Source organism: Carassius auratus, unplaced genomic scaffold (genome assembly GCF_003368295.1).
Source record: "Carassius auratus strain Wakin unplaced genomic scaffold, ASM336829v1 scaf_tig00013767, whole genome shotgun sequence".
Classification (NCBI taxonomy): Eukaryota; Metazoa; Chordata; class Actinopteri; order Cypriniformes; family Cyprinidae; genus Carassius; species Carassius auratus.
The window spans coordinates 1,046,541-1,068,940 of NW_020524440.1; the positions used below are offsets into that span (position 1 = coordinate 1,046,541).

General features: G+C 35.4%; 1 protein-coding gene across 1 annotated transcript in view; it reads right to left on the minus strand.

Annotated features, from left to right (window-relative positions):
* The window catches only part of LOC113074156 (metabotropic glutamate receptor 6-like), a 35,088-nt gene extending 25,499 nt beyond the window's left edge, over nt 1-9,589 (minus strand). Inside the window, exon 1 of the mRNA XM_026246908.1 lies at nt 9,003-9,589. Within this exon, the coding sequence (XP_026102693.1) occupies nt 9,003-9,557 (555 nt within the window). The 5' untranslated portion in view covers nt 9,558-9,589. The remainder of the gene's footprint in view (nt 1-9,002) is intronic.
* Nucleotides 9,590-22,400: the final 12,811 nt, after the last annotated feature.

Sequence of the window (22,400 nt, forward strand, 5' to 3'; positions counted from 1 at the left end):
ACTAGGCCACAACTTCCCAACATAACTCAGAAAAGGTAAAACTACTTATAAACTTCTCCACACAATCTTCCTCAGGGTCCGGTCACCTCTTCTCGTTGTGCAGCGTTTCTTGACACACTTTTTCCTTCCCACAGACTTCCCACTGGAGGTGACTTGATACAGCACTCTGGGAACAGCCTATTCGTTCAGAAATTCTTTCTGTGTCTTACCCTCTCGCTTGAGGGTGTCAATGATGGCCTTCTGGACAGCAGTCAGGTCGGCAGTCTTACCCATGATTGCAGTTTTGAGTAATGAACTAGGCTGGGAGTTTTTAAAAGCGTCAGGAATCTTTTGCAGGTGTTTAGAGTTAATTAGTTGATTCAGATGATTAGGTTAATAGCTCGTTTAGAGAACCTTTTCATGATATGCTAATTTTTCAATATAGGAATTTTGGGTTTTCATGAGCTGTATGCCAAAATCATCAGTATTAAAACTATAAAAGACCTGAAATATTTCAGTTGGTGTGCAATGAATCTAAAATATATGAAAGTTTAATTTTTATCATTACATTATGGAAAATAATGAACTTTTATCACAATATGCACATTTTTTGAGAAGGACCTGTACATACTGTATACAGTAAATATTTGATCACTGAAAATAACAAAAAACTAAAACATATTTTTACAAAGCACTTTTAAGTCTTTTGAATTCAAACATAACCTCAATATTTGGACAAAGTCATTCTGTGCCCTGGATAGACATTGTTTTGAAGGTCTTGCTTTAGCATGACTCAATACTGATGGTTATACATCTCTCTTCTGATAGAAGGAAGCAGAATGAGACATCCAGAGTTAAATGCAGAGCACAAATTCCGAGTATGGGACGCCATACTTGATTACACGTCACTTTCACTTTAACTTAGTGAGAAGTCTAAACTATAAACTATCTTCCTTTAACCATGTTTTTGTGTATTGTGCATGCTAAACAACTAATTTAAGGGTGATTTCATGCAAGTAGATCTGCCTATAAGTAGGACAGACCAATGGACTTTACACTGGCAAGTGAAAATTGTACTGCTGACAGCCTGATAATTAAGCGTCTCTATGCATAATAATAGCAACTGACACAAGAAAAAGTTCACACAAAAGCATTCCCTATAGTACAAAAAGATTTTCTCACTTGAATTAACTGCCACAGACATCAGTGCAATTACTGACCATTTACCTCACAATAACGGCAATTAGAGGAAACTCTGGCAGCCAAGGTGCCTGTGGAAACTCTGTTCCTTTAAAATGACTAATGCAATGATTATTTATTCACAAAGACACCTGTAGAAATCTTATACCAAAATAGAATCCCTCCATTGACCCATTGCATGTGACTTCTAAATGATTAATTCTCAAACATGCGACTCACAAAGTGTTTTGGTCCTGAAAACTGTTACTGTCAAAAATTTGTTCTGCTTTCTCTTTCCTTTCTTTAGCACTTTCTTTTACAGACTCAGTTTGAGTTGGTCCTCTAATTTTGCAGCTAAGAGCAACTGATGTGCTTTCTAGACCCCCAGACTCTGTTTAATGACTCAGGGCGAAGACAGAGTAATTAAGGCCAGAAAGACACTCACACAAGTATGTGAACACAATAGCTTCTACATACGCAAGCTCAATTTTACGTGACAGAAGACAATTCATGCCAAGATGCAAGCATTGCTGCAAGGGGTGCCATACTGTGCATCAAACCAGTGAATGGGTGCCGTCTGGCCAAAATACAGTCTATAATCCATAATAACTCTTCCTTCAGAGAAAAAATCCAACCCCTTGTTGTCCTCTCACATCAAAATCCACTGACTTTATAACTGTTTTAGACTGTTTTGCTTGTAGATTGCATTTGATCTTTGCATATTTCTCTCCTGATTCAGACGCAATACCTGGAGAAAGCAACATTATAGAATCATATTTTAGCCAAAAGCATGGTTTAAAGCTAAAAACATCTTAATGAGTGAATTGTTTCTTAAAAGCATGCAAATTTTCACTTTACAAAATGTTTATTGATGGACTGGAGTTGTGTGATTAGCTGTTGATTATTGTGATGTTTTTGTCAGCTGTTTAAACTCTGCCAGCAGGCACACAACATCATATGAAGTTGATATTTGATTATATTTCGGTTGTGACATCGGGAGACCAATACTCAGTGTCAGTTCAACATCTAATGTCAATGTTAATTTAAATTTTTTTTAAAAAATACTATTGAGGCAACACTGAGAATGCAACTCCTTGTCCGGGTTATTAAATCTAACTGAAACTACACTGTAAAAAATGTTGTAGTTGCAAATATAACGAAGATTATTGGAGTATGCTTTACACAAAAAAAAACTATTTCAGTTTCTCTACTTAAAAATGTCATGATTAATTGAATGTGTTACCTGTTAGTAACTGTCTTTGAAATTTTCTAATAATTTCTGAGTGGAAACTGTTTCTACAGCATAATATATATATATATATATATATAGGTAAACAACAAACAATATACAGTATATATATATATATATATATATATATATATATATATATATATATATATACTGTATATTGTTTGTTGTTTACCTGAAATAAAATAAATATGTGAAATAAAAAAAAACTTAAACTTGTTTATTTCAGCTAGTTGTCAATTAAATATTTATAACTGAATTTAACTTGATGTATTAAAATAGATGAAAATTAAATTAAATTATTAAAAACTAGTCTATTTTAAATTTAAAAATAAAAATGACAAAAACAACGAATATTTTTTAACAAAATTTTTTAACAAAAATTACAATTAAAATAGAAAATCTAAACAAATTTAAACTATCAATGAAACTATGAATCATACTGAAATAACCCTGGTACTTGCATTGCATTATGAAATGTGGTCCGATTGCATTCTGGAACGCAAGAACGCATGCAGTTGCACAGCTAGAAGCATCTGCATAGAGAATCTTTCAGACTTAAGTTGTTTCCATTAGAATATTTTCACATGCAATCTTAGTAAAACCACCGTTTTAGAGATTTCGCTATGAATTCAGTAAGATATATAAAAAAAAATACTACACTTTAAATAATTTGTGATGAGTTTTACACATACTAAAAATGCATCTCAATTTCCTATTAGCCGAATTTTCCTTATTGATTCACCTAATTAGGCATGAGATATAAAGAAACACCTTTGTAAAAAACAACACACTCATGTTGAGTTTGTCCCACAAACAATACATTTCTCTGTTTTATTACCTCATCTGACTGTTTTGGCGAGAGGCAATCAAACTCCTGTTCTACACGCATCTAAATCCTCTCCATAAACAAAGAGACAGTGAACGATCTCTGCAGAGTGTTATGCCACATAAAGATGAGCCTTTAAAAATGGAGTACCTGAAGCTGTTTCATGAGCCAGAGCACCAAGTCTTATCATTAAAAAAACATGCGGTTTGCTACTGTGTCTCCATCCAGTGAGAACGGCCACAGAGACCACATTTACAATTATGCTGAAGTGCTGATTTTTACTCTGGTTCATGCGGTCTGTCGGGGCTTATCGCTTTCACCGGAAGGTCTGTGACTGCTCTGTCATCCAAATGAGAGAGTGTGTGTGTGTATGTGTGTGTGTGTCTTTGACTGTATCAGAAAGATGTCAGAGCGACTCAGAGAAATACATGAGCTCTGTGTGTATGTACATGTATGACTACCAGTGTGCTCTGTTTCTAAAAAGGTGCACCGAAGGTCTGTGGATGCTCATAGGTGTGTCATCCCTGTCTGTAAAGCAGGAAAGACGTGCCGTCTTTCAAGTGAGTGTCTGACAAGGAGAGTCATTACCACGGGGTGAAATAAAATCTCATTTAACTCGCCCTGACTGTGGAAAGCATGAGATTTGGACCCTCTTGTGACTCTCGAATCAAGAAACGCAGCTAAAAGCACAGAACTGAAAACACACACTGCATTCAAACTCACAAACTATCTGTCCTAAACAGTATGTGAGATCAGAATTAGCCCATCACAAATTATAGTTCATTGAACAGCGCGCCAAATGTGTCTGGATGGATTTCAAAGTGTGTATTATTACTTAGTGCATAAATGTTTTTTTAAAGGTATATTAGGTATAAACCTAATAATTAAGTCATTTTAATTAATATGAAACTTTAAGGTTTCAAATTAATTTAATGTTTAACCTAAATGTTGACTTTAAAGGGATAGTTCACCTTTGCATCGTTCCAAACTGGCAGAAAACACAAAATAAAAGTCTCTCTCTCTCTCTCTCTCTCTCTCTCTCTCTCTTCTCTCTCTGTCTGTCTCTCTCATTCCCTCTGCTACTTTTTTTCTGTATTTGTCTAATCAGTCAGTGGGGACCAGTATTTTTTTGACCCCAATGTTCTCCATAATATCTTATTTTGCATGACATGAAGATTTCTGGGTGAACTATACCTTTAGATAATGAATTTAGAGAGATGTTAACATTTTATTGGCATTTTTATAATGTGGTAGTATATTTAAGTATAGGCATACTGGCTATTTTTGAAATGCATTATACAAAATTGAAAACTCTATAGACTAGTTATTCATATGTACCTTTAAGGTGCTAATATTCACATTTTAGGGGTTAATAAAATACCAGATCAGTGATTGCTTTTGTACTTTTTTTCTGAGAGTATGCAAGTATACTACTGCAATTATAGTAAGCATCTCACTGCAGTACATACTAAAAAGCACATATTTTACAATCATCAGTGAAATCCATATTTTCAGTGCATCCACCGATTCATTTCTCACATAAAGTGCTTGAATAAACATAAAGACTGTCCACAAACGAAAGGTGTTTGGTGTCACAGACATCAAAGAAATTGCCAGAACTCAAGCACTGTCCTCGCTTTTAGTCTCATGATATTTTCATCATGTTTCTGACACATCAAACACATCTTACTGATCGACTGTGTAAAAATTTCAGCGAAACAACAGGCTTTTTCATATGCAAAACATGGGCTAAATGGCTGTTTGAGACTGTCCCAAGCATATTTAAACAACAAAATAATGATGAATGGAAAGAGGTGGCTGTCGAACCTTTGTCCATGCTTCAGCGAGCAATCTGTAGACTGGAATAATCACTCGCGCTCATCATACAGACCCAAAAAGGTCCGGTTAATAAAGATCCACTGTACCAGTGCTTCTGTTCCTCATTCGTTTCAGACTTTTTTCCGCTTGTGTTTTATTAGAGGGTTGGCTACATACAGCTGTCCCCACAGACACAGACCTTTCTGTCATTTACAGCTGCACAATGGGATAACTTCCTGTGAAATTGAAATTCCGTTCACAGGTTTTGTGTTTTTTAAAAGAAATTTGAATTTCAATCCATTTGGAAAAATTCAATAGAGAAATGTGACACTGTGAGCTGATCTGTATGCTAATCATGTAGTGGTACCATGGTACTGTGATGGAATTATAGAGTTAAACCATTATACTTACTGGTACTGCAATCATATTCAAGACAGCCGAACCCCTGAGATGTCAAATATTTACTTCAAATACACCTTGAGATTTTAAGTGCATAATTTAAGAATCTAACTTCACATTTGTACCTACACAATTTTTATCATTATTAGTGGTGGCAGTATTATTTTTCATTGTAATTATAAAAAAGACAACAGAAGTATATAACTGTGGTAAATAATTTTTTAAAATGTTTTTTTAATAATAATAAAATATTATTTAATAATTATAATAACAAAATGCAACAGACTAGTTATCTAATTAAATTAAACAATCGCAAGATTATCATGCAGTCTGATTTATTTATTAAAATTTTGCATTCAATATAATTCATTACTACCTTTTCATCAACTCACACACTCTCTGGAGTTACCTCACATACTTCGAAGAAAAAAATGTGTCCGAAAACTACATGTCATTGCCATAACTACACCATATCCTGGTGTAACAACTGTGATTTTTCTGGTTTGAAGGCATAACAATGTTTAATACACAGTTATATATTTTAATATACAACGACGCCTTTGATATTTTGTCATCACCAGCTTATGGGATCACCTAAAATGTGTAAATATAGATTTGACAAGGGCAGAAATCAATTGAGGGGCTTAGCAATGTCCCTGTTAATGAGATTACCACATTTCCATAACGACTCTGAACTAGAAAATGCTGGATTTCCAATAAATACAATAAAGCTGAATGGTTCATTGATAAATCACAAAGAAACATGTGAGGCTTCAGCATTCATGCAATCATTTTAATCTGACATTGCAAATGCTTACTCAACTTCACCCTCTCCTAAAATTCCTTTGGTGAAATAAAAATAGACAAAACGGGTCCATTTTTAAGCACCTCACGTGTATAGAGCTGTAACGTGAATATAGAGAGCAACTCAGATCATTCACAGAAATGGTTTAGATCGAATCTGTGATTGCAAACTAAGCAGAAGTGCTCTCCGCTGCTTCATAGAAGAATCTAATGGGATATTAACATGATCTTGGATTTTCTTTCCCGCGAGTTTCTCTTGAACACTGTTTTGTCAAAGCAATTCTATGAAGATCAATCAGCGATCATCGCAGCCTTTGTTCGCAAAATGAAGTAAGGGCTCTTTACAGCTCAATAATGCACCACAGATGGGCTAAGGGAGCTCAAATTGTATTATGACATACAATCAGCTTCTCTTGGAGTCTTAACCAGTGTTCACTGAAGCGTAGACGACATATAGAAGCCCTCTGACTCTGTTGTCTTGTTCCATTAGAGAACAGCTAAAAAAAGCTTTATTAGTCTGTCACTCGGTCGACTCGCATAAAATCAATTTCCCTTTTCACCTTACAAAAGAGAAAAAATCCTCTGTACATGCTCTCAGAACAATATGTTTTAAACATATTTTTAACATAGGAACCATGTAGGACGGGATCGGAGTCCTGTTGAACCCGAGGAAATAGGAACAAGATAGCCTTCACAAAAACACTTACACTAGGGGAGCAAATCACACCATTCGTCACAGAGATTCCCTCGTTCCCAGGCAGGGTGTTCATGCCATGTGTTCTCAGACAAGCCTAATATTGTAATATATGAGCCACCAAGTATGATCCTCTTAGGACAAAGTGTTTCAGAAAGAATAAAGAATAGTTGTTCACACTTGTTTAAACCTCCCTCAGCTTTTGTTTGCTTAAAGGAAAAATCTGCATGGGTTTTGTGCTGTGGGTAGAAGTCTGATCATAAATGCTTGTGGTTGCCAAAAAAACTGCTGATTACACAAATGTGCTCTCCTATCTTCGTCCAAATTGAGCTTGATCCAACAATGATGTACTCGCCAGTTTTTCAGATAAGCAAATTGGACATTAAATTGGACACAAGTTCACCCGTGCATAGGCAAGATTTACTTACTGGAAATGTTTAACATTTCTTATTAGGCTGAGATGATAAGAGATCATCGGGGGATAAACCTTTATTCAAAGGTTTGGAATATTAAGATTCTTACAGTTTTTGAAAGATGCACCAAAGCTGTATTTATTTGGTCAGAAATACAGTAAAAACAATAATACTGTAAAATATATTATTACAATTTTAAAAATCGATTTAATATATTTTAGGATATAATTTATTCCTGTGATGGGAAAACTGATTAAAAATAAATAAATAAATACTAAGAAGAAATGTTTCTTGATATTAGATTTAGCATATTAGCATATTAGATTGATTTCTGAAGGCTCATATTACACTGAAGACTGGCGTAATGATGCTGAAAATTCAGCTTTGCATCACAGGAATAAATTATATTTTAAAATATGTTCAAATAGAGAACAGTTTATTAACATTGTAAAAATATTTCACAAAATTAAAAAGTGTATTTTTGATCAAACTAATGCAGCCTTGGTGAGCATAAGAGACTTCTTTCAAAAAAAATTAGAAAGCTTAAATATTCCAAACCTTTGACCGCCTCTGTAAGGACAACATTTTTTAACATAACAAGAGCAGATGCCACAATAAAGTCAGAGAAAAGTTAGTTCAAAGATGCAAAATAAAACAGCACAGTGTTTTAAAGCTCTGCATGTTTGGATGAAGATCACTAAATGTGATTGCTGCTCAAAGTGAATATGATATGCAAAGATAATTTCCACCATGGCAAGCAATGAGTGAGGTTGGCATTTCGAGATGCAGATGAAACACGTGGAGCTTTGTAACACCTGGCCAGTGTTCATGTGATCCAGTTCCACAAGCACAGAATGCAGTATGAATGAACAAACAACATTTGAGCATTGAAAGTTTGGTAAAAACAACTGCAGAGAATGAGAATCCACAGCTGTAGGGAATAAAAATCAGCCTAAATGCTTGCTGGATTTAGGACAAAGCAGAACTAATATTCAAAAGCCTATGGGATACCAGAGAGCTAAATGATTAGCTGCTCTCTCTAATCCTCCTTGTCAATTAACACGAGGTCCTGGCCCATAGGCATCGAGATCCTGTCCATTTTAAAGCTGATTTTCTGGTATGGTGGGGCAAACTCAGGGCTAAGGGTAAGAATAAAAACTATAGGTTCAGTGTGAAAATCACACAATCAGACATAGTCCTAAAACTACCACTACAATTAAAGTGAAATGACAGGTTGATTTAACTTCAAATTAAAATGGCTGATTTGCTGTTGTTCCAGGAATCCCAGAGTGTATTTACAAAACCAACAAGGATGTTGAAAATACACATACTGTATATACAAGGGCTGTGTCCTTCAGAACTGTATTAAGAATACCTTTTATAATACAAATCCATTCCAGAATTTGAAAATGAGGTAGCAAACATGATACAGAACTGCAATTCAAGATTGAATGTAAGGTAATTACCTTAAAAAAGACATTCACAGAAATTAAATTAACTATTTTCGTGAATGACAGAATGGTAGATATATAGAACGATAGATGGTAGAACAAATGCCTGATGAATGAACAATAGATTTTGCACAACCCTAGTACTCACTCACTCACTCACTCACAAATGTTTGAAATGAGCTCTTACCTCAAACAATCGCAGGACATTGGCCACCATGATGGACACTGAGCTCCCTGACGCCCCTATCACACCCACCACGCGCTCAGGCTTGCGTATGATCGGTTGTTCGCCGTTGGAGCAGCGTATATCAGATGTGTCCTTCTGAATGAGGGCCTGGACAAATGTGAGAGACTGCTCGAGAGCGTAAGTGTCCCTGGAACACGTATCGAGGATCCGAGCCCCTAGCGTAATGTTGGGCAGAAGTTCTGGGTCACTGTTGATCTGGTCCAGTGCATACAGCATGGCCTCCATCCGGTGGATTCCTTTCTCCTTTTTTATTTCTCCACACGGGACCCCTGCGGGACCCCTGGAATGGACTGGGAAAAGGCCCCCCAAAGTGATGTCCCCCAGGAGTTTGATGGAATGTGGGTGTGAGTGCTGGTGAATTGATGAACATGGGTTTAGCCACACCCACAAAATCCACAAGAGGCGTGGCCATGTGGTAGAGCAACAGTTGCTCCATCTTAAAACCTGGAACATCCCGACCTGATGGTCCAGTGAGAACAGAGGAAGATATGTCATAATGACCAGGAATCAAACACGTATGTGTTCATCCACTATCTGAGGAACCTGTAAGAGATAAGCAAAAGTATGTACATGAAGAAGAATAGAGGTGCAATTATTATAAATTATAATTACACTTTAATTATATTTATATATATATATATTTAATTATATATATATAACACCCTAGCAACCGTACCAGGAACCCTAGCAACCGCATAGCAACACCCTAGCAACCACTAAGGGTACCCTAGCAACCACATAGCAACACCATAGCAACCACTCAAGGTACCCTAGCAACCGCATAGCAACACCCTAGCAACCACTCAGGGTACCCTAGCAACCACATGGCAACACCCTATCAACCACTCAGGGTACCCTAGCAACCGCATAGCAACACCTTAGCAACCATCTCGGTACCATAGCAAACACAAAACTTTAAGATTTTAAAACTTATTTTAATTTTTTACTATTTCAGACCGAAACCGTCAAATTAAACTTTTTAAACTTCTTAAACTTCTTAAACTTCTTAAACTTTTCAAACTTTTCAAACTTTTCAAACTTTTCAAACTTTTCAAACTTTCTGGTCAGGCTTTCTCAAGCCAACTTAAAGTTTGTCTAGAATAATACTTTTATTTAAAAGTAAAACTGCAAAATTACCAAACAAATATTTAGTATTAGTTTCTGAATATCTAGTCTTAATATTTAGTCTTTATTTATTTATGCTCGGTCTTATTTCAATAAATTATTTAGCCTTAATCCTCTATATTATGCAAGTCTTATATATCCTTTTGACTTGGGTGAATGAATAACCACCTAGCAACCAGATAGCAACACATTAAAAAAAAAAAAAGAATACCTTAGCAACCACACAGAATCACTTCATGTCAGAAGCTTGAAAGTTTTTGTCACTTTTAGAGTTTTAACTCTACATTCTTGCAAATTGCAATACACATTTCCTGCTGAATTCAGTGGATTCACACATTCTCATGACAATGATTCTACAATAGTGTTTTATGGAAAAAGTGTTGGAACACTAAAAAACACTTAAAAAAAAAAAAAAAAGAATAATTTGAATTTCCAGCACTCTCTATTCATGAACAGTGGATAACACATCATAAACAAACCCAGATACATTGTGCTTTAAAGAAAGCAGATTTCATTCTCAAAGCATCTGCTGGGAACAGCACTGCACTGAAACACTGTGAATGGAGAGTGATATAGCCTGGCATGTGGTGAAGCTCCGGGGAATGGAGCCCAACTGTTCTGATGTGTAGTGATTGTAAAGACCAGCTGTGGGATGAGTGGCTCTCAAGAGGGTTCAAAGGTCCATGAAAGATTGAATTTGTTCAGAAAGCAGAGAGAGAAAAGACAAACTTTAGCTAAGAATGAGAAAGACTGTAGCCAGTGTCTAAAACTTCAATACAAGAAAAGTTAACTTTGATGTCGAGAGTGTATCCAATAAGGCTGCTATCTATAGGATGATCATACAGACACTCAGAGATGCAATGGGGGAAGACAAACAGACCTGTACATTAATAAAATGATGGGATGGATCACCATGAGACTCAAGATGGTGCTTCTTCGATGATTTTCAACTATTTTGTCCTTGTAGAAATTCTGAAAATACCTTCATCAACAGTGGACATAGATGTCATAGATGTCATCTTCCTGAATCAACAAATGTCATTTTTGGCATGTTTCTAGTACTATAGCATTCTGTGGAGCAGGGTTATTTAACTAAAACTAAAACCATAACAAATGAAAATGTTACTTGAAATTAAATAAATGTTAAAAGAAATATAAATACAATATATTACAACTTTTTTTTATTTTAATTTAACTTGATGTACTAAAATAACTATAACATAAATAAAACCTATATAGATATAAAATAAACAAAAACTACTTAAAAAAGACAAAACACAATAAAATCACTGAAAAACACTGATACTTAAAAGAAAATTAAAAGAAAAACAGAAAATATAAAAATAAATACTGATTAAAAATATGAATAAAAACGATTTTATCTCAATGATACAAAAATAACACTGCTGTGGAAAATCTAAATTTGAGAAGAAAAAACTACTTCCTTTAACTTATTTTGTAAATGAAATTTTATAATACATATTTTTTTCTGTAGTATGAACTTCAGAAGGGTGGAGTGTACAGTAGCTTATTACCAAAGAGACATGCACCAAAACCGGTGAAAAAGGTTTTTGACGAGGTAAAAAGCAACCATTTCTAATTTCTGCGTCTATGGTGGTTATGGCCTTGACATACTGTATACTGTTTACAAAATAAACAATATACAGTACATACTGTGCAGCATGCAGTCAACAGTACACAAGATTTCCATTCCAAACACAAGCCATGGTTTATGTATGAGAGTGGAAGGATAAATCATTGGAGCTGCTGCATCTGACAGCTTTCAGAACCTCTTAGTAGCGAGGCATTACATTTTGATGAAAATTTTACATCACACTCCAGAGCACATCGCTGTAGCGGTGGCATCTGCTTTTTGCTGCAGTTACTCGAAACGGCAACATCTACTCAGTGACAGTTGTTCAGCAGCAACTTCTGATATCGAACGCTGCTTTTCCAGTTCCTTATGAGCCCGAATTGCATTTACAGTAAGAACTGGTGATTGAGTTTGCGTCGAATAGCCAAATCAAATCCTAGACGGTTCGCATGCTATTTTTGCCAGCTTCTCAGTCTGCTCTTCTGCATTCCCTTTAAATTCATTCAGCTTACACAAATCAGATTGAATATCTAATACTTTTCCCTTATATGATCTGGAGATGTGTGTGCTTGAGTGTATCAAAGCACCCCATTGCTATTTCTGAAATTAAAAGACATATTTAATATTGCAAACTAATTGTTTTGAAAGTGGGTTCGTTAACCTCATGACAAGTAATTTGATTCTGGGTTGGCACTAAAGTGGCAGTGGCACGAAGTCAGACGATAATCAAAGGAGACAAGCTCTTCCCTGCACTTTCTCTGGTAAATATCATTTTCATGGTGATAAAACATAATTTAAAGCTGTTAAACAATAATCCATGGTGGCATCATCTAATCACAGTAATCACTGTTTTTGTCTAGGGCTGCGTATGGATAGCGCTCACCATGCAGTGAACACATTACTGGCATTAAAGTAAATGCATTCAGAGAGGGCATATGGTTTTCACAGGACACATCCCAATGGTGATCCCAAACCTGTAAACAAGACATAAAAGCCACCAATGAAAAGCCCACCCCAAGTGAATGATAAAAAGCAGCATGTTTATGAGGCATTTCAAAGGGAGAGGAAAGCACTTTCTAAAGCATTTGCACATCAGAGACAGCTAATATGCAGTCAATAATAGCAGTCTGCAGACCATTATACTGGATTTCTGTCATTCACTTCAAGTTTCATTGCTTTTCCTTCAATATATGCAATTGACGTAAGTATTATATGACTCTACGGATTTGATTTAAAGTAGAAATCGAATTACTAGGATTGGCATCTGCAAAAAAAAATCTTATCACAATTTCTTTAATCCCCCTTCCAAAAACATTATATTTTCATATCATGTTCAACTAAAATGCCAATTTCATTTTGTAGTCTGGGAACAGAGTCTCAGTTTAATGCATTTTAAAATTCATCAGCTGAAACTATTAATGCCCATTCGGGTGTCTGGGCTGGTGACAAATGGTGAGGTCATTCCCAGCGTGACATACTTACTCAAGATAATGTGATCACTCTTCAGAAATGAAGGGCTGGAATAATGGATAATACAACAATTCATTGGGGGGCTATTTTCCTTCGTATTAGACCTAAAAATCTTGTAGATGTTGGTGAGAAATTTGAAAGAAATTGTTCTGAAATGATAGACCAGACAGAGACAAAGTGACCCGGCAAAAAAAAATTGTCACTGTACCTGGATTAAGATGGACAATTCTGCAACAATGAGGTCAACAGTTCAGAAATAAGCTGAAGGTCTTTGCAATAGACTGTCCAAAATTAATGTAACAGACGCAGGGAGTATTTTGAAACCTCATTCATCTTCTTGTTACCTGGATATGTGGGTCCAATTAGGCTATAATGGACAACACAAATCCTGCATTGTGCTGCAAACAAGCTAGAGCCGCAGCAAAATAGAGCACAGTCTCAAACGCCGCATACTTTGGTGACATAAAAGTGCATAAAATGGCAGGTAATAGTCTGCATCAGGGAAAAGGGCGGATTGAGGGTGTGCTGCGGCCTTACAGAGATCCCTTCAGAATCAAAAAATAGCAAATGAGACACGACACATCTCTGCGGATTCACTGACACATACAGGAAACAACCCTCACAAGAAATAAACATGAAGCATGCAAGATCATGCACAGCTTTTTGGTTACAGAAAAAATTAACTCCTAAACCACGATAAACTTAGAAGGATGTGTAATATTTGGGGATTTCTGATTTCTGAACACGAATACAGAGTGCTGTGGTGATGATGATTTTTGTAAGCCAACCCAGAAGTTACCATAACCCTGGTTCCCAAAACAAAAATGCAGTTTCCGATGGCTTTTGGGGGTCGCTGTGATTTTGCCAAGCAAGACATATTCCTAGATCAACATCTTTTGATGATCATGGATCAACATTATTGTCCAAAAATATAGACTTAACCCAATCCCTTCCCCTTAACCTAACCCCCAAATTTATTCCTACAATCGATGGGAAATCAATTTTTTTGAGCCTAAAACAGATATTTCATGAAAAGTTATATCTCGATTCTGATTGGTTGATTGGAATGTTGATCCAGGAACTTGTACTTGTTGAAATCACGCTCACCAGCTTTTGGGTTATTGAAGAAAATAAGCTCTATGTCCAACAAAAGTTTATAATACTTACACATTTAATCTTCACAAGTAAACATTTATGAATGTTAGAGCTAAATGTAGGCTATAGACGAACTACACCAAGGTCACATGACTTCAAAATCACCACCAATAACTCTTTCAATCTTTATTTAAAAACATTTAACTTGTTTGTGGTGTTAACTTGTAAGTTTGAGTTAGCATGAATAGCAGTAGAGTTATTATAAACACAAAGAGGCTGTATAGGCAGACCAGTTGGATGAGTTTACTGGATTGGAATGATGATGTTTTTAAAAACATTTAAAATAACAAACCAAACGATGTGATACTGACGTATTTTTTCATAGGATAAAATGTGAAGTAACAAGCTTGTGTTTACCACATACATTATGGCATCCAGGCATTTAACCAATAACCCATTCAAAAAAACACAGACTTCAGGGTGATGGAACCATAAGTGCTAAAATGCGATTGTGAACTTGTTTCTGGTTTTTAGCCTACAAAAATACATCATCCCTTGCACCACTCTATTACAGCCAAAGTTGGGCTGGTTAGTATGAAGGTATTTTTGGTTCAAATTAACTGAACACCTGTGGCAGTGCGATTTGTAGTTGTAGAGAAAAGCCACACATGTGTATCAGTAAATTTGAAGTCACAGAGTGAAATGTTTTAAGAGTTGCAAACCTGTAGCCTTTTTTTCTCTCCCACAAACACAACACAACAGTTACACCTTCACAAATTCTTCATTGCAGGTGCACAAATCCTATTCTACAAATCACACATTTAGAAACTCGTACGCTCACATTTTTGAAACAAGTGCTGCAGTGAATGTGGTGCAAAACGCATTTACACACCCGCATCAAGAAATGTGCAGTCGTGGAGGAATGTTGAACATCCGCAAATCAGTACGTGAATTCATCAAATGAGAGTTGCACACTTGTAGAATATTTTCTCAGAAATGTCTTGTATATTTTTCTAACACAAACACAAAGTACATAACTACAACTGCTTGAATCTTCTGCGATGAATCTCAAACACTGTTTTTTCGCTTTCAAGCGACAAGTTTCGCGCTCTCCCTTTTGCACCGAGATATTTGGTTCAAAAGTGATTTGTGCATCTGTAGAGGTAGTGGGCGGGACTGTTTAGAGATTACAGAATTTCAGCCAATCAGAAGAGCTACTGAGCCAGTAGATATACGCCCCAAGCAGTTTTACGCCCCTGTTGTTCCTCATGCGTCCAGTAGGGGGAGGCTGCAGACCTATGACCTACTGTAAAATGTATTATTTATATATATTTATAAACTGTTTTTATATACAGAGACTGACTGATATATGATGTTGTGAATTTATATTAAGTTATATTTAGATATTAACCATATTCAGGCCATTAGACATACAGTACTGTGTAATCATATGGATCCTAAATGAAATATTTGCTTTACAATTCACAATTGCTCGCTATACAGCAACAGAACATGTTCTACATAGCATTTTATGAAGACCAACAAAATTTAACCATTTTCTAAAGTTCCAAGGGTCATTTAAAAGAAAGACAATATTGTTGTTCACAAAAAAAATTTATTAACACCATGACTTGGTTATTTCTTAACAGCGTGACTCCTGTAGATGACTCTCCTATGGCTTGCCACTCTTCTTTAATTGTTTCTTTATCCTGCTGTCAAAGTGATACCACTCACTGATAAAAATAAATAAAAAAGCAAAAGTTGCATAGTGGTAGAAAACAATGGTTATTTATAAATAATGGCAGGATGTCATGTTTCAATTTTTTTTCCTTTATAGGATCCTTATAGGATCCTTACAGTACCTTGCGTCAATGACAGGTCCTCGAAGGAATTTCTCCTCAGCCTCCAAGATGGACACGTTTCACAACAGCAAGAGCACAGATGATGGACTACCAGAGAAAGATTTATCACAGCCCAAATAAGCCAAGCATCATTTTGCATTTTTTTTTTTTTTTACAACAAAATCAAAAGTTCCTTTTCTATATTAAGCACAAAACTATTATTTTATAGAAATGATCTAACATTATGGATAAACTATTTGACATTAAAAACAATGTGAATATGACACCATGCAGAGCACAACTAACACACAAGACCATACCTCTGGAAAAGGGACATCCATAATGAATCGGATCTGGTCACTGTGGGTGTGTGTAGGTGTGCCATCCAAAATTGAAGTCATCTGAGTGTAGATAACATCAATTCGCTCCTGATCTTCAATGAACAATATTGATGGAACACTTGGAAAAAGTGTCAAGTCACTTTGATTGTTTTTTTTTGTTTGTTTTTTTTTGTCCATTGATGATAGACTGTGGTTAGTTAAGTTTGAGTCAGACAGAACGTCTGACTCAATCAAGTACTTTTGCCTCTCGAAATAAATTGACCCATCTTTTGAATTGATATCGCTATTCTTTCTTATTTAATTGATCAATCTTTTATAAATAATAAATGTTGCATCATTACACAATACAATCAACAACAATTACTTTAGCAGATTATTTAACATACCTCATCCGTATGGCTTCAAGAAGGTCTGCTGCTATCATACATATAGATATGGTCTGCTGTTCTTATAAATGACTGGGCTCATATACTAATATACTGCCTCCCCCTACTGGACGCATGAGGAACAACAGGGGCGTAAAACTGCTTGGGGCGTATATCTACTGGCTCAGTAGCTCTTCTGATTGGCTGAAATTCTGTAATCTCTAAACAGTCCCGCCCACTACCTCTACAGATGCACAAATCACTTTTGAACCAAATATCTCGGTGCAAAAGGGAGAGCGCGAAACTTGTCGCTTGAAAGCGAAAAAACAGTGTTTGAGATTCATCGCAGCAGATTCAAGCAGCTGTAGTTATGTACTTTGTGTTTGTGTTAGAAAAATATACAAGACATTTCTGAGAAAATATTCTACAAGTGTGCAACTCTCATTTGATGAATTCACGTACTGATTTGCGGATGTTCAACATTCCTCCACGACTGCACATTTCTTGATGCGGGTGTGTAAATGCGTTTTGCACCACATTCACTGCAGCACTTGTTTCAAAAATGTGAGCGTACGAGTTTCTAAATGTGTGATTTGTAGAATAGGATTTGTGCACCTGCAATGAAGAATTTGAGAAGGTGTAACTGTTGTGTTGTGTTTGTGGGAGAGAAAAAAAGGCTACAGGTTTGCAACTCTTAAAACATTTCACTCTGTGACTTCAAATTTACTGATACACATGTGTGGCTTTTCTCTACAACTACAAATCGCACTGCCACAGGTGTTCAGTTAATTTGAATCAAAAATACCTTCATAGGTTAGCATGGCCCAGTTAACCCTATAGTTACACAGCTGGATACAAAAAAACATCCTTCTTCATTACTAATTCAAAAGTAGCTGTGCATTCTGATAAAATAACCTATTAATTGCAAATATTTCACTATAGTATATCAGATGTTTTACCGGTGGCTCTGAACAGCTCTTACAAGAATGAAACTTTTTGTTTTGTTTTGTTTTGTTTTTTGTTTTGTTTTTGAGCCCAACTCAACCAACATTGTTGATTTCAAATGCACTGGCAGCATTTCTAGATTTCCTCAAGTCTGCATATTTGATTCTTATGTAAAGTTCATAATTTTACTCTTCACTGTAAAAAAAATTAAATTAAATTTTTATTTTTAAAATTCATGTTTAATTCAATTCAATTGCTGTTTCTTTGTTATATTTTGTGAAATTCACTAGCAATTTCTAAGTAAACATTTTTCAATGGCCATTTTTTGTGTATGTTAGCTCACATTTTGTTCTTTAATATTTTATTTTATTTATTTCATTATTATTGTTGTTGCTTTATTTGTTCTCCTTGCTGTGTATTGTGTTAAAAAATACAATATACAAAAGCATTCATGTTTGCCATCTGCTTGAATTCATGGCTCAAAATCATTTTCTTGTGATGCCATCAGCCAATCAGAGTTATCATTACATCGTTTTCTTGCTTCTCAAGATTAATTCGTCTCACAATATACGGCTTTTATGGCTCAGGTGAATGGCGGTAAAAAAATCTCCTACATAGGGAACTAAGCACTCATGATTTGCAAAAAAAAATCACTTCTGTCACAAAAGATTTCACATGAACTCTTGTTGATTTTTCTAGGGCCATCTCACAGAGTACACACATCATCAGATGAAGATCACACACTGTGAATCCTTGACATTATGTGAGAGGGCACAGGGAGCAGCTACAACGCTTTTGCAAACATCCCTGACGACATATGACATTGTTCACACAAATGGAAGACTTTTAAATGGTGACCTCTCATGCACAGAAGCATGACACAGCCAACAGGAGGTTCAGTGCTGCAATAATTCAAAGAGACTCGACAAACCTCATAGCATGGATTAAGAAACTATGAATTCATCCTACAGGACATGCAAAGCAGATAAAATTAGCTTTAAGACAAATGCACAAAAGATCACAAAAGTCATCTCTATTGCAATGGGTGTCAACGCATTACAAGTGCCACTTAACTCCTCTTTTGTGTAATCATGATGTATACGTCAAGACCTATATGATAATCTACATTATAAAATAATAAAGTATGCATTCATGTTAACACAAACCTATAAAACCTGTACTTTTAAATGCTTATACATATCATGTCACTCCCCACAAAATGCATAATAGAGTCTAGGGATGCACGATATTGGATTTTGGCCGATATTCGATATGCCGATATTTTCAAAATAATTTTGGCCGATGCCGATACCGATATCGATATATATACAAATTTTTTGCCTGATATATTTAAACTTTAATTTTACTGAAGAGAAATCCATGTATCTCTTCTGTACTGATTCTACCATAAATGTATTATTTTAAAAATGTAGACAGACATTCACATCTGAAAAACAGGTCAATTATTTCACTTGGAGAATATCGGTTTGGCTCATCGGCAGAAATATTCATATCGGCCGATACCGATGATGGTCATTTTAAGCTTTTATCGGCCGATACCGATGTTGTGCCGATATTATCGTGCATCCCTAATAGAGTCACATCAAATAAACACAAGCCGCAAAGATGCATTGATAAATCACATATTATTAAATCAAAAAAAAAAAAAAAAGATTAAAATGGCTTTTTTTTCCAACAGAGGAATAAAAAAAAACATTCTCAATCCCAGTGCATCATGAGATTGCTCTGTTTGGACTTCATGCAAACAGTGTGGAATATGTGTTACTTCAGAAGCATTTGACTGACAGTTTCATTTAACCTCACTATTAAGATATGCGTGTGTCACATTCTAACATAAAATACATTTAAAACATAATGGAAATGACGGAAATTTGAAAACTTTATAAAAATGACCATTAATCACTTTAACCTGTTAAATGTCACCCTGTCCCGTATACGGGACGCCTACGTTGACTATACTATATTACAATCAAATTTAATCTAATCTTGACAAACTATATATCGTTGGAAAGGTCTAAGACTCCCAAATAAATATTATACCAATATTTTTTGTTAAAAATTATGTAGGAAAAGTAATAGATCAATTTATGACAAGAGTGCACCCTCAGAAATCTACATTACAAAAGGAGCTTTGACATTTGTTTAAAAAAAAGACTTCCTCGTTGCCTTTTTCTCTATCACATTTTAGAAATCATCAGAAGTTATATATCACTTGAAAACATAAAATCTCAAAATTCATCCTTTAAAACCCATTTTAAAATCAGACATTGCATTATCATGTAAATGGCACATCAAAATCATGTTACAAAATGTTTTCAGTCATGAATTATAAAAATTTAGGTTTGTATCATGCACATTCAAGTCTATCTTCAAAAACGTGAGTGACAGTTAACAGGTTAACAAACAATATAACATATAATGCTCATCATCTTTCATTTATATTCAGATTTAGGGGGAGGGGTTGAATACATTTTGATTCATATATTTTTATGGAAAAAAATCTATGCCTGTGCACCTTTAGAAAAAAAAATCATAATTAAAACAATGATACAGTGCTGTTGTCAGACAATGGTAACTAACATATATCATGATACTGAATGATTACCATTACCATGGTACTGAATCCTAAGTACTGTAAGGCTCTTCAAGGAATGCTATAGTGTTATCATCATAGCAGTGTCCAAAACCATGGTAATACCGTGGTACCCTGTACTGTATGATTGATATTAATTTTTTTTTACAGTTGTACATGCAGTAACATGTATATAAAATAAAATAAAAACGTGAAAAACACTGTTATACCATAGCACTTTTTGTCCTTGCATTACATAAATATTATAATGACTTTAAATGACAGAAAACGGAGTCAATTGTGTGGAAGCAAACGACATATTGAAAACACACTGCAAGACACAAATATAAAGATTCTAGTCCGATGTTTTACCTGTTCATCCTGTTCACCTGTTCGTGCTGATGAACTTTCTCCAGGAGTCTGTCGAGACATCCACGACCTCTCCTCAAACCCTTGAAGACATAATGACTTGATCAAACCACCTGAAGCCTTCGGTAATTGTAGAGTTCACCTATGACGTTTCGAGATCACCTATGACCAGTTTACAGAAAGCCCAGAGCTCTTCTTCGTCGCTTCATTCATTCACTCGTGCGTTCCGCAGTTCTGTCCGCGTCCCCGCGCGCGCGCTCTCTGCCTTTTCACCATGAAATTAGATTCGTATTGAACATAAAATATTTCTCATCATTGTGCCGCTTCTAATCTCTACCAAATCTCTTAAAAGCTCGATTCCCCCCTCCCTCTCTTGCTTTCTCTCTCTCTCTCTCTCTCTCTCTCTCTCTCTCTCTCTTCACCTCATGTATGCGTATGCTGTCATGCAGTTTGTGCTGGTTTATAGCCCTCATACTCTCTTTGGGTGTGTTGCTGTTTATTTTTATCATTTTACTGTACTTTTTTAATATCTATTCGGCTGGGTACCCCGAGCACAGTCCGCTGTTAGAATGAGTCACATTTGTGAAAAGTGCATGAGTAGGCTACTTTGTCCTAAAAGGGGGAATGAAGCTTCAGTAAACTAACATTTGTTTTTGGCGTTTTGATTAGCTCAGAAAAACCTATTGAAGTCTAGTTTAAAGCATGTAATAAGCATGTCTACATAACATTTGCATGCATATTATATTATTTTATATTGACTGTTTATTTCATTTTTTGTAAAAAATAAATGTATAACTGCAGACCAAAATAAATAAATAGTAATGATAAAAAAAAAATAATGTCATTGATCCGTTCACTGCATGAAAACAGTCTGTCTCAACAGAACATTCATGTTATGTGTGGCAAAATAAATATTTGTAATATTTCATATTTATATTTTAATTGTATTTTGTACGGAAGTTCTAAGCGGCCATGCATTATAATATTTTTTCTTCTTGTTTTCTCGTTATAACGACTTAATTTTCTCGTTATCTCGATATAACGAAGTTCGTTTTCTCGTTATAACGACTTAATTTTCTCGTTTTCTCGACATAACGAAGTTCGTTTTGTCGTTATAACGACTTAATTTTCTCTAAGAAGTTACAAAACTGCGCCAGCAGGTGGCACTATAGACCTGAATATAACTGATAGGATGTTGTACACTATCCACTTTACTGTACGCGGACCTTCCTCGTGATCGCTATAATTTGTGCAGTCTTCATTACTGACATTTAATTAATTCATAAATGTTAAATGCTTGAATCAATATGAATATTTTGTGTATTAAGTTCCTGCTAGATGCATGAGTTTCACCAACGCGTTCTGTGTCATAAAATAACTGCTTATCAAAACCAAGGTTGACGTCACTGTATTCTGTTTATCTACAGTAGGGCGGGATTTAACGATGTAGGCTGATGTGCTTCTTTTCCTTATTACTAATCTTTATTGTTAACCATATTGATGAGAAATGTGATGTATAGGTAAAATCCATAGGCTAATTCAATTCAGTTTTGTTCTATAATGTTGTAATCGTTTTTTTCTACACACACACACACACACA